General features: G+C 31.0%; 3 protein-coding genes across 3 annotated transcripts in view; 1 reads left to right on the top strand and 2 right to left on the bottom strand.

The window, feature by feature from the left end:
* Positions 1–12,431, top strand: part of C1galta (Glycoprotein-N-acetylgalactosamine 3-beta-galactosyltransferase 1) — a 326,221-nt gene that overhangs the window by 272,177 nt on the left and 41,613 nt on the right. The gene's annotated exons all lie outside the window — the stretch shown is intronic.
* LOC143431056 (PI-PLC X domain-containing protein 2) lies at positions 4,329–7,470 on the bottom strand. Its single transcript, XM_076907559.1, has 2 exons — positions 7,304–7,470; positions 4,329–5,179 (listed from the first exon to the last, which is right to left on the bottom strand). The coding sequence occupies exons 1-2, from the start codon at positions 7,446–7,448 to the stop codon at positions 4,329–4,331; spliced, it is 996 nt and encodes a 331-aa protein (XP_076763674.1). The 5' UTR covers positions 7,449–7,470.
* LOC143430930 (putative cytochrome P450 6a14) lies at positions 8,131–11,769 on the bottom strand. Its single transcript, XM_076907409.1, has 5 exons — positions 11,419–11,769; positions 10,576–11,101; positions 9,626–9,847; positions 8,981–9,232; positions 8,131–8,397 (listed from the first exon to the last, which is right to left on the bottom strand). Exons 1-5 carry the CDS (start codon positions 11,752–11,754, stop codon positions 8,228–8,230), a joined length of 1,506 nt encoding a protein of 501 aa, XP_076763524.1. The 5' UTR covers positions 11,755–11,769; the 3' UTR covers positions 8,131–8,227.

The raw sequence follows: 12,431 nt of genomic DNA, 5'->3' as shown, positions 1-12,431 counted from the left end.
TATAAAGACATACGCTTCATCATTTGCCTTTATAATGCTCGTACGATCAACTTTGACTTCTCTAAAATTTTTTTTCATTTAATACAAAGATGTATGCTTCATCATTCGACTTTTTAATAATCGTACGATCAACTCTGGCTTCCCTAAAAATGTTTTTTACTCAATATAAAGATGTACGCTTCATCATTTATCTTTTTAATGATCGTACGATCAACTTTGACTTCTCTAAAATTTTTTTTCATTTAATACAAAGATGTATGCTTCATCATTGGTCTTTTTAATGATCGTACGATCAACTCTGGCTTCTCTAAAATTTTTTTATTCGATACAAAGATGTACGCTTCATCATTCATCTTTTTAATGATCATACGATTAACGTAGATGATCAATTTGCCTTCTAAGTGATGGTCGTAGCTAACTTAATAATTAGAATTATGAATGATCGCTTAGTTTCTGTAGAATACATATTTTTTTCAGATAAATGTTCTCTTAATTACACTGTTCGCTATTACTACTTTGATAGCGATTTAAAAATGTAATCGATGAGAGGGAAGTTAATGGAATAGCAGTAGTAATTGAAGATTGATAGCCAGACAAAATTGATAATGTATTTTTCGATGTGATATTATTTTTGTATGGAAAGAAACAAGCCTTTAATGAATGAAAAGAGATTCACGATTAAATATTGTTCGCTATTAAATATCTTCTGATTTTTGGAGAAGATCTATTTCTTTTTATGGGTCTAACTAAAGATAGAATATTCTACACATTTTTATTATACATTTTATGCTTTAAAGAGTTCTGTAAATTAAAAATTAAAATTAAGTTTCTTAAAATTAAGTCTTCTGACTTTTTTTTTATCAGTTTAAATAAAGATAGAATATTCTACAGATTTTTATTATACATTTTATGCTTTAAAGAATACTGTAAATTAAAAATTAAAATTAAGTTTCTTAAAATTAAGTCTTCTGATTTTTTTTTATCAGTTTAATTAAAGATAGAATATTCTACAGATTTTTATTATACATTTTATGCTTTAAAGAGTTCTGTAAATTAAAAATTAAAATTAAGTTTCTTAAAATTAAGTCTTCTGATTTTTTTTTTTATCAGTTTAAATAAAGATAGAATATTCTACAAATTTTTATTATACATTTTATGCTTCAAAGAGTTCTGTACAATAAGAATAAAAATTTATTTAGCTTATAAATGTTTCAATAAGTTAAATAAATCTATATTTTCTGAAACGCTAATGTATAAAATTAATTATAAGTATCAGAAGATTCAGAATTAAACTTAAGTTGCTACAAATTTTTATTATACGTCTGGTACTTCAAAGAGTTCTGTACATTAAGAATTAAAAAATTTATTTCGCTTGTAAACGTTTCAAAAGTTAAATAAATCTATATTTTCTGAAACGCTAATGTATAAACGTATCAATTTTATAAGTATAAAAGTAGGAATAAAAGAGAACGAACAGATTAATCTAGAAATAAATTGTTAACGTTAAGGATTGGTTCGATGTTTCTTTAATACAATCTTTTCGTTTTGTCATTATTTATCGTTAATAATAAATATTAATAATAACTTGAAAAATGTATGAACTGAAGTTACGCTTAAGTTTGCATTTATTAAAGCGATTCTACTGTTTCATTTTTAATCGTATGTTATTTATGGGTACCAGTTGAAAGAAATTTATGATTGAATGCGGAGAGAATGTATTGAATGAGTTTGCGCAAAGAGAGAAAGTAATGAGCGAGTATGTAGAGAGAGAGAAAAAGAGGAGCGAAAGGAAAGCTTTATGTTGGGCAATTTATTGAGAAATTAATGAATGAGTACGCAAAGAGGGAGAGAAATAGGGGAACAAAAGAGCATCTTTTACGTTGGGCAATTTATTGAGAAAGTAACGAATGAGTACGTAAAGAGAGAGAGAGAGAAAAAGAGGAACGAATGAGTACGCAAAGAGAGAGAGAAAAAATAAGAATGAATGAGTATGCAACGAGAGAGAGAAAAAGAGGAACGAATGAGTACGCAAAGAGTGAAAAAGAGGAACGAATGAGTATGCAAAGAAAGAGAAAAAAAAGGAACGAATGAGTATGCAAAGAAAGAAAAAGAGGAACGAATGAGTATGCAAAGAAAGAAAAAAGGAACGAATGAGTACGCAAAGAGAGAAAAAGAGGAACAAATGAGTATGCAAAGAGAAAAAGTAACGAATAAATACACAGAAGCTTTACGTTAGCTTATTTAACTGAGAAAGTAATGAATGAGAGCACAGAGAAAGAAAAAGAGGAACGAAAGTGAAACTTTTATGTTGGCCAATTTACTGAGAAAGTAACGAATGAGTATGCAATGAAAGAGAGAAAAAGAGGAACGAATGAGTATGCAACGAAAGAGAAAAAAAGAGGAACGAATGAGTATGCAAAGAGTGAAAAAGAGGACCGAATGAGTATGCAAAGAGAGAAAAAGAGGAACAAATGAGTATGCAAAGAGAGAAAGTAACGAATAAATACACAGAAGCTTTACATTAGCTTATTTAACTGAGAAAGTAATGAATGAGAACACAGAGAAAGAAAAAGAGGAACGAAAGTGAAACTTTTATGTTGGCCAATTTACTGAGAAAGTAATGAATGAGTATGCGAAGAGAAAAAGTATTAAATGAGTGCGTGAAAAGAGAAAAAGTAGCAAATGAGTACATAAAGAGAAAAAGTAACAAATGAGTGTATAATTAATATAAATAATGAGTGTATAATTAATATAAATATAATTTAATACATATTATAATATATATAATATATATTATAATAAATATAATTTAATACATTTATGCATCCTCTAAAAAAAAAAAGAGGAATGAAAAAGAAACTTTACATTGGCCAATTTACTATACAAACATTTATACATCCCTCGAGAAAAAAAGAGGAACGAAAGAGAAGCTTTATGTTGGCCAATTTACTATGCAAACATTTATACATCCTTCGAGAGAAAAAGAGGAACGAAAGAGAAGCTTTACGTTGGCCAATTTGCTATACAAATATTTATACATCCTCTGAGAGAAAAAGAGGAACGAAAGAGAAGCTTTATATGGACCAATTTACTACCTAAACATTTATAAAATTATTATTTATTATTTATTATGTATTATTTAGTATTTATTATTTATTAAAGCAAATCATCCTCTCAAATCACATCTAAGAAATCCCAAATTTTTAGAATGACCAAATGTCTCTAAAACTAACTACTACGACCACAAAACTAGTTGTATTATTTAATATTTATTATTTATTAAAGCAAATAATCCTCTCAAATCACATCTAAGAAATCCCAAATTTTTAGAATGACCAAATATCTCTAAAACTAACTACTACGACCACAAAACTATATAACTCCATTTAAATTAATTTAAGTTTCTCAGACAAACAATGATCGTAAACATTAATCTTCTCTAAACATTTATTCTCAAATACTATTCAAGCGAATCATTGTTATTCTCATAATTATGAATTAATTTTATTTATTTGTACACTCGAAAGCGAATGGACGGTCTGATAATATAATACTTTCAATAACGTCATGATAATTTAGAAGCTTGAGCAGAGAATTATTGCACAATTGTTGAACAGTCCATTAAAATTAACTAATTATAATTAATATACAATAAATATAGAATTAATATAGAATTAATTATATAGAATTAATATTGAATGAATATAGAATTAATATTGAATTAATTATATATAATTAATATACAATAAATATAGAATTAATTTAGAATTAATTATATATAATTAATATACAAGAAATATAAAATTAATATAGAATTAATTATATATAATTAATATACAATAAATATAGAATTAATACAGAATTAATTATATATGATTAATACACAATAAATATAGAATTAATATAGAATTAATTATATAGAATTAATATTGAATAAATATAGAATTAAAATATAAAACTAAAATATAGAATTGATATAGAATTAATATAGAATTAATTACATAGAATTAATATTAAATAAATATAGAATTAAAATAGAGAATTAAAATATAGAATTAAAATATAGAACTAAAATACCAAATTAAAATATAGAATTAAAATGTAGAACTAAAATACCAAATTAAAATTTAGAATTAAAATATAGAACTAAAATATAGAATTAAAATATAGAACTAAAATATAGAATTAAAATATATAGTACATTGCTCTCTTTTACATTATAAGAATATTTATGTATATCCCCAAATACAAAGTATAAATACTTCAGAATAAATCTGTGCATAAACATACATGTATGCGTGCGCTTCGAATACAAAATATCTAGCGCACTAAACTTTCAACAGTTTTTTGTTGCTATCGACAACAGTTCTGCAGAATACAAACTCGTTGTCAGCTATAAAATCAGCTATAACAACATTCAAGCCACCTTGACCAGGCTGCTTCTGATTTATCCAAGAGAGGATGTCTTTTTGGCACTGCGTTACCAAATTTGCCTTCAGAGTTCCGCATAAATTTCTCAGTACGTAGAAAACATCTGGAGTTAGAAGACACTGCGATACGAAGCCAATTTCCAGTGAACGTGACTTCAATTCTACGTCTAAGAAGTTTATGAGCTGGTTTACGCGAACAGTATTTGGCCAGGGGGTGCGCCAGAGACCGCTTGGCCACAAATGCGAATAACTCTGTGCGTAAGCGTTTCTATAGATAACTATAACTTGATGCTTGTCCAAATTGAGCCTGTACAGCGTTATACGGTCAAACTTGGACAATACGGGGCACAATTTGTTCTGAAATGTCTGGTAAATGGTCTCGACCAGATGACGATGATTCATTTCTGTGAATAAATAGAAATGTTGGAAATCTAGGATTACGATTTCATTGCTGTGCGCAGAGAGCCATTCGGCTATTTCCTTCAACGGTTGGTAGATCTTCGACCCGTACAGGCCATGCAGAAAATAAATATGATTATCTCCTGACTTGGTCGCCACTCGCAAGTCCAGATATCGAATACCACCGTTAAGTTGCTCTTTCACGCTTCTGTCCTGAGTGACGGACCAATTGAAGATAACTGGTTTCGAGACTGGCGAGACGTAACGGCCAAGAGCTCTGACGTATCTGGGTTCGTCCGGTCCTACGTCGCTCTCTCTGTTTATTGTATAAGTCATCGTATTATGAGAACCTATTAAAAATTACCAATTTGTACATTGTATGCATAAATTGAAGGCTTGTATTTTAACACACAATGTAAGCATACAAAATTAAAATAAAGACCACAGAAGAGATGCACGCGTGCTTTATTTTTCTTGGTCTCTCGTAGTTAATATTTTAATACAATAGTGTAAAATATGACGCAAAGGGCTTTCTGTTTGAGTCGTTTGAAAATGAAGAGCGCAAGTAAACTTGTAATGAGATTTATAGTTACGAATATGGTTTTAGTAATACAAATTTGACTAAAAACATTTTTAATTCGACTTGTATTTCTATAAAAAGAATAAGAAGTGTAATTTGTTAATGGTTTTCACTTGCAGTCTTCAAATCTGATTCGCACAATTTTGTTAATGAGATTTACATTGGATTTCATCAAAATTGAAGGTTATAAAATTTTACATTTTCAGTTTTATTTCGAAGAATCAAAAATTGTATTTTTTTTATGTTATGAAATTGTTTTCGACGAGTAAAGTTTACAAATACGAGTTTTAAGGTTAGGAATCTAGTGGTTGAAAGGTTATGTGTATTTTGGCGCAGTTTACAGATTAAAGTGATGTTACATTGAATTCTATTTCAATATAAGTTCGAAGTGCACTTTTTAACACATCTAGTCATTTAATATACAATATTTTTTGTGTTTCTGAGTAATCGATCATTCGACGATAACCTCAAATTTATTTAATATAATGTAAACACTTATTTTGGTTAGAATTATGGTTAGAGACAAATATGGCATCAAAGTAAGCTATAAAATCATTCTTAAAATTAAAAACTGCACTTTGCGCGTCGAATATTATTAAAAGATATGATGCACAGCAGCGAAGTCTTCTGTCGACGCCATTGATGTCAATGTTACTGAAAGTGGAATGCGCATGCGCGTTACATTACGCATGCGTATACTTAAATAGTTGCTTATAGCGCCAGATTTGAAACACCATAAACAAAATTTTTAATTACAACAAATATTCAACAATATTTCATTAAAAAATTTTCTTGATTTCATTCTTTGCGATTTTAGCTTCAAGTTTGGTAGATATTTAACCAGCTTATTGAATGGTAAAGAAAGAAAGATAGTAAGCGAGGCAATAGTTAAGATGGCGTCACAAAGGTAATTATTTCGCGCATGCGCGTTACGTTGCGTATGCGTATATTTAAATAGTTGCTCGTAGCGCCAAATTTAAAACGCGATAATCGAAATTTTTAATTACAACAAATATTCAATAATAATTTATTTAAAAATTTTTGTCCTTTCATCCTCTGCGTATTCAGCTTCAAGTTTGGTAGATATTTAACCAACTTATCAAATAGTAAAGAAAAGAAGACAGCAAGCGAGACAAAAGTTAAGATGGCGTCACAAAGGGAATTACTTCGCACATGCGCGTTACGTTGCGTATGCATATACTTAAATAGTTGCTCATAGCGCCAAATTTAAAACGCGTTAAATAAAATTTTTAATTACAACAAATATTCAATAATAATTTATTCAAAAATTATTTTGCTTGCATTCTCTGCTTATTCAGCATCAAGTTTGATTCAATATTTAACCAACTTATCAAACGATAAAGAAAGAAAAATAGCAAGCGAGAGAAAAGTTAAGATGGCGTCGCAAAGGGAATATATTTCGCGCATACGCAACATAACGCGCATGCGTATATTTAAATACTTGCTTATAGCGCCAAATTTAAAACGCGATAAACAAAATTTTTAATTACAATAAATAATCAACAATAATTTATTTAAAAATTTTTGTTTCTTTTTACTTTCATTCCCTGCGACTTCAGTTTTAAGTTTAATTTGATATTTAACCAGCTTATCAAAAAGTAGCAAGCGAGGCAAAAGTTAAGATGGCGTCGCAAAGAGAATCATTTCGCGCATGCGCACTCCATTCTCGCCAATAGAAATTCAGTAGAGACAAACATGGCAGCAAAATAACCTATAAAATCCCTAAAAACGTTTAATTACTACATACACACAACTTTTCAGTCGATGGATTCCTACAATTAAGCAAATTGCACTCTACTCGTCGAAAAGACTTTTATTAGAGCATCAATAATTTTATTACTCATTATTTAATTAAATTTACTTCGAAGCTTACCAGGTATCGCTAGGTATATTACAGGTAGATCTCTTACAGATACCGGAAGTCGAGTCATCCAATATTCCAAATCCTCGAGCGAGCTGGTACCCGTTTGTTTTGGTTGCTGCGCAAAGTCAGCTGTTCTCTTGCTTTCGTGCTCCATTTTACTTCACCTGCTCGATTTCATGTGGTAAGCATAATCGCACGAATGTGTATCACTTCAGTGGTTATATAGTTAACTGATCGATGATCTGTTTACATTGCTTGCACAGCAGGACTCCTACCTGATCGTCGCTTCGACGCTGTGAATCATAGACTGTGAAGAGAATTATATAAACGTATGGAATTGTATGAAATGAGCACTTGTTTCTCAACAGACTCGGATAATTGAAGCTCCACCGCATCACTTCTCATGAATCAATATTCCCACAGTGATGTAATAATTGCTATGCATCTGAGCAGTGCGATCTGAAAGTTTACTTCTTCGAGGATAGCGATGCGCATATGTTCATTGCAAATTATATTTTCAGTGAGAAGATAGGGATATACTCTCCTTAATAAAGATCTGTCCACTCTATAGAATGTTTCAGTAGGAATAACACAAATTTTGTTGTATAACAGCGTTAATAATGTGTTATTCTAGCCAATGATTTGTAAATATCGAACCACTTTTATCCTTGAAGCATTTAAACTATTCGCTGCTAACTATGAGATATCGTATTAAGAGCCTGCATCAAAACTGCCAACTATGAGATATCTCATGGTAAGCATCTGAATCAAAACTGCCAATAACTTGAAAAAAAATTGAACTTTTTGGAAACGAAAACATATATTTTATATTTCGCAAACACAGTGTAATACTTTATTTTACTTTAAAGTTATAACGTTTTAACTTCTTATTATACAAGTATAATATCTATTAATATCAAAACTTATAAAATCTCAACTCTCTTCTTTAGTGAACTTCAAATATATTCCTCCTTTGGGCGCTAGTAAGAAAGCAGCTGGATCGATTACGTATGGAATCATAGTTTTGTCGCATACTTCCACTTTATAATTGCGAAGCATTGTTATGAGGCCAACTTTGGACTGATAAACTGCGAATCGTGCACCTAAAATAGAAAAATATCAATAACATTTGACACAAACTAATTCCGCCTAATCTTTTATCTTCTATCTTACAACTTCTTCATGACTATATTAGATATATTCATTGCCCGAGTGGCATTTTCACTGAAAAACATTAAAATATTTGATACAATTTGATAGTAATTAAAGTATTTGGGACAATGTATCTATAAGAAAATGTGGAAACGCTTAATATATTACAAGAACCCAATATGGGAACCTTTGATTACTGTAAATCTAACATTTAGAGAATATAGACCAAAATCTGGAAGAAATAACAGGTAATGAAGTGCGTAAGCAGCTCGAAGGGGCTCATGTGCATTTTCTCACTGCATCACATCTTCTCTGGTGCCTCATTAGGGGTATTCTCATGGCTAATGCAAATGGCCTAAGAAGTTGCGCCAATTCTTATACAAATTTCATTCAAGCTGCGTTCATGTGATTTAAAGAAACCATTTATTGAATTTTTAATTGAAAATTGTAAAATAAGCTAAGAAATTGAATGGTACAATTGATAAGTTGTAAAATAAGCTAAGAAGTTTAAAATACTGTAATTAGTTGACGTACCAATACAGTTCCTTGGGCCATCGCCGAAAGGTAAATAATGCATAGGGTGTCGCGCTGCAACAGCATCATCTGTGAATCTTTCAGGGATAAAAGCATCCGGATTTGGATAAATAGCTGGATCGTGGTGAAGTGCATATAATGGTATCCATATGACTGATTTCTCTGGTATGGTAACTTTTGTGTTCTTGAAGGTATAACTAGCCACGGACTTCCTTACCAACAGTGGCCCAGGTGGATATTTCCTTAATGTTTCTGTAAAATGATTATTTGCGTCTAAGTCCACTTTCCAAAAATACCTAGTTAGAATTATGTAAAACAAAGATTAGCTGGTTAATAGGATGATAATTTCCACTTGACCATTCGTCGGTTGCTTGTTGTTAGTTGTAGTGATACGTATCACTTGCCGTTGCCTGATTTTTGAAGTATGCAATTTTTTAAAAAGGTAACGAGTGAAACGAACCATATAAAATTTTTTAGGAGATATCGATGAATGAGACCACAGAATTTAAAATACTAAATTTATTACCACACTGTGAGTAGACCAAGAAAATTTTAAAATACTGTAGATTATTATTGGATAATTAGTGGAATCGAAATAGGAATTGTTCTAAGGGAAGAAAAGTATTAACAATTACATATACATACCACGAAATACTAAGTCCAGATACGCCATATTTTTGATATCATCGTACTTCAATTCCCCATTATTTTTCTCATAGTGTTCCTTAATTTCTTGTCGCAGTTTTTTCTGTACATCGACATTCAAAGCTAATTCATAAAGAGCGTGGGTCATTGTTGTTGAGGAAGTTTCAAATCCAGCAATGAAGAAAACGAACGCCTGTGCAGTCAGCAATGTATCCGTTAGTTCTGGAAAATATGATAAATAATGTAAAGCATCGTATTTGTAATTCATGGATGGGGATGAAGATAAGTCTTAAACAGTAAAAATTTCTGGGCGTTTCTCATAAAAATAAGTGCAACTTTGAGGCCATAAATTGAAGATTTTGTTTTTTAGATTTGTTCGATTATTTTATGGTAGGTTTTTTATTTAACTCCAATCTTTAAGCTGAGATATTTAACTAAAGTGAGTTGAATCTCTACGTTAAGATACTAAACTTAATTTCAAACATTAACTTAAGTTCAATCATTAAGCTAAGATATATAACTTAAGTAAGTTCAATCTTCAAGTCGAGATATTTTATTTAAGGATTGAATTTGAGTTAAATATCTTAACATAAAGATTGAAGTTACTTCAGTTAAATATCTCAACGTAAACACTGAACTTATTTAAGTTTGGTATCTTAATTTAAGGACTGAACTTACTTCAGTTTAGTATCTTAACTTAAAAATTGAACTTCAGTTAAACATCTTAACGTAAAGATTCTGAGAATGACCAAAAGAGTAAAAAAAAACTCTCTACAAAGTAGTCGATCAAATACACCAACAAAATGCTAAATATATATCTCCCAAGTTGCGCACAGATTTTTATAAAAATGGAATTGAAAGACTAGAAACATCTTGGAAGAAATACGTAGGATCCACTGGTTAATCCTTAAACTCAGAGATCTTATATGTTACAACCCAATAGAACGTACTGATATTTTCCAATTTATCCGGATGTTTCTTAAGCTCGAGAAGCATGTTGACGAAGTCAGGCCTAACAATTTTGTTCTCGTTCCTGTACAGCATCGTATCCACAATAATTTTGGTGAAGAACGTTGTAATTTCAGTTGGTGGTAACACGTAGCCAAGTAAATTGTAGAACTTTGGTGCCATTTGCCTAAGTCTGAATCTCATGACCTGCCAGAAGTTAACATCAAACACCTGTCTGCCCACACGACGGAACTCGCTCTCCTCATCGGATAAAGCGTTCATTTCTATGCCAAAGGCGCAGCTGCCAATTACGTCTGTCGTGAACTTTGCTGTTAATTCACGACACTCAACAGGCTCCCCTTTCGACGCCAGTTTGTCCAAATACTGCTGCAAATGTTTCGAACAGTCGATTATCAGAGGAAACATCTCCTTCAGTTTTCCTGATGTGAATACTGGCGACAATCTTGTCCTCAACGGCCTCCATCTTTCAGCCTCCAAATTGAACAGATGTTGAGACAATGGTTCCGCCTGAAATAATTATATTAATTAGCATTTCAATAGCTGGTGCGAATAAAATTAACTGTTTGGATGTTCCGTCCAAATCGCACAGGATTTGCAGAGTAAAGTCATGCAAAATTGCTGAAGCGTTCGTCTTATTGGTTCATTTTGTTGTTTGCAATTTATATTATTCTTTTTAGCACCTTTGTATCATGCTACAAATACCAAGTTATATTTAGAGGCCATTATATATTAGTTTTGTGACTGTGCGACATGGAAAAAAGGATTGCGTAGACACTGATAATGAATTGATGAAACAAATTTCCAATCTCAGCTCACTCGTTTACCTTTTCTACAACAGGGAATCCTCGATCGACGAACTTGGAAAAGTCTCTTATCAGAACGTCCTTAATAAGTTCTGGATCGCGTATAATAATTATTGGCGTTCTCCTTGCAAATATTCCAATCATTGGCTCGTTCTCGTATTCCTTGTAGATGTCCCTTAAGAAGTGGCTCGTGGACGTCTTCAGGAGCATCACATTTTTCATGTTACCAAACACTGGCATGGGTCGTGGCCCAGCTACTCCACGTACTTTCCAGAAGTCGAACGTCGAGGTGAAGTAGTAGTAAAACGCTAGAAACACGGCGATGATCCCGCAAATAATTTCCACGTACGTCGCCATTCTTCTTCAACTCAGCCAGTCCACCTTTTCTGAAAAATATCGTGCACTTTTATTGTAACTGAAAATTAGATTCAATTTTCTCTGAGAGGCGCAAAAAATATTTACATTGCATCCAAGATTTGGTAAATTTTGTGGCAACATAAAAATGTATATGCATTATAATAATACCTTCTGTTAAAATAAAATATATTATTATGATATTCATATTTTAGCAATATAAACTACTGCTAAAATATTGTTAAGATATTGCTGTTTTAGTAATAGAAATTATTGCCAAGATATTACTACTTTGGCAAAAGAAATTATTGCTGAAATGGTGCTAATATATTACTATGTTAACAATAGAAATTATTGCTAAGATACTGCTGTTTTAGCAATGGAAAATATTGCTAAAATAATACTGAGATACTGCTACGTTAATAATAGAAATTACTGCTAAGATTTTGCTATTTTTGCAATAGAAATTATACTTAAAATACTGCTAAGATACTGCTATTTTAACGATAGAAATTATTGCTAAGATATTGTTATTTTAGCAACAGAAAATATTGCTAAAATAATACTGAGATACTGCTACGTTAATAATAGAAATTACTGCTAAGATTTTGCTATTTTTGCAATAGAAATTATTCTTAAAATAGTGCTAAGATATTGCTATTTTAGCGACAGAAATTATT

This window comes from Xylocopa sonorina, chromosome 16 (assembly GCF_050948175.1).
Source record: "Xylocopa sonorina isolate GNS202 chromosome 16, iyXylSono1_principal, whole genome shotgun sequence".
NCBI lineage: Eukaryota > Metazoa > Arthropoda > Insecta > Hymenoptera > Apidae > Xylocopa > Xylocopa sonorina.
Note: the sequence above shows the minus strand (reverse complement) of the source record. Positions and strands in the feature narration are given on the sequence as shown.

Excerpts from the sequence above, each read along its gene's own strand:
- LOC143431056 (XM_076907559.1), bottom strand. The coding sequence starts at position 7,448 with ATGGAGCACGAAAGCAAGAGAACAGCTGACTTTGCGCAGCAACCAAAA. Across the intron at positions 5,180-7,303 it reads AATATACCTAGCGATACCTG|GTTCTCATAATACGATGACT; the intron begins GTAAGCTTCGAA and ends AATTTTTAATAG.
- LOC143430930 (XM_076907409.1), bottom strand. The coding sequence starts at position 11,754 with ATGGCGACGTACGTGGAAATTATTTGCGGGATCATCGCCGTGTTTCTA. Across the intron at positions 11,102-11,418 it reads GATTCCCTGTTGTAGAAAAG|GCGGAACCATTGTCTCAACA; the intron begins GTAAACGAGTGA and ends TAATTATTTCAG. Across the intron at positions 8,398-8,980 it reads TGGCCCAAGGAACTGTATTG|GTGCACGATTCGCAGTTTAT; the intron begins GTACGTCAACTA and ends TTTCTATTTTAG.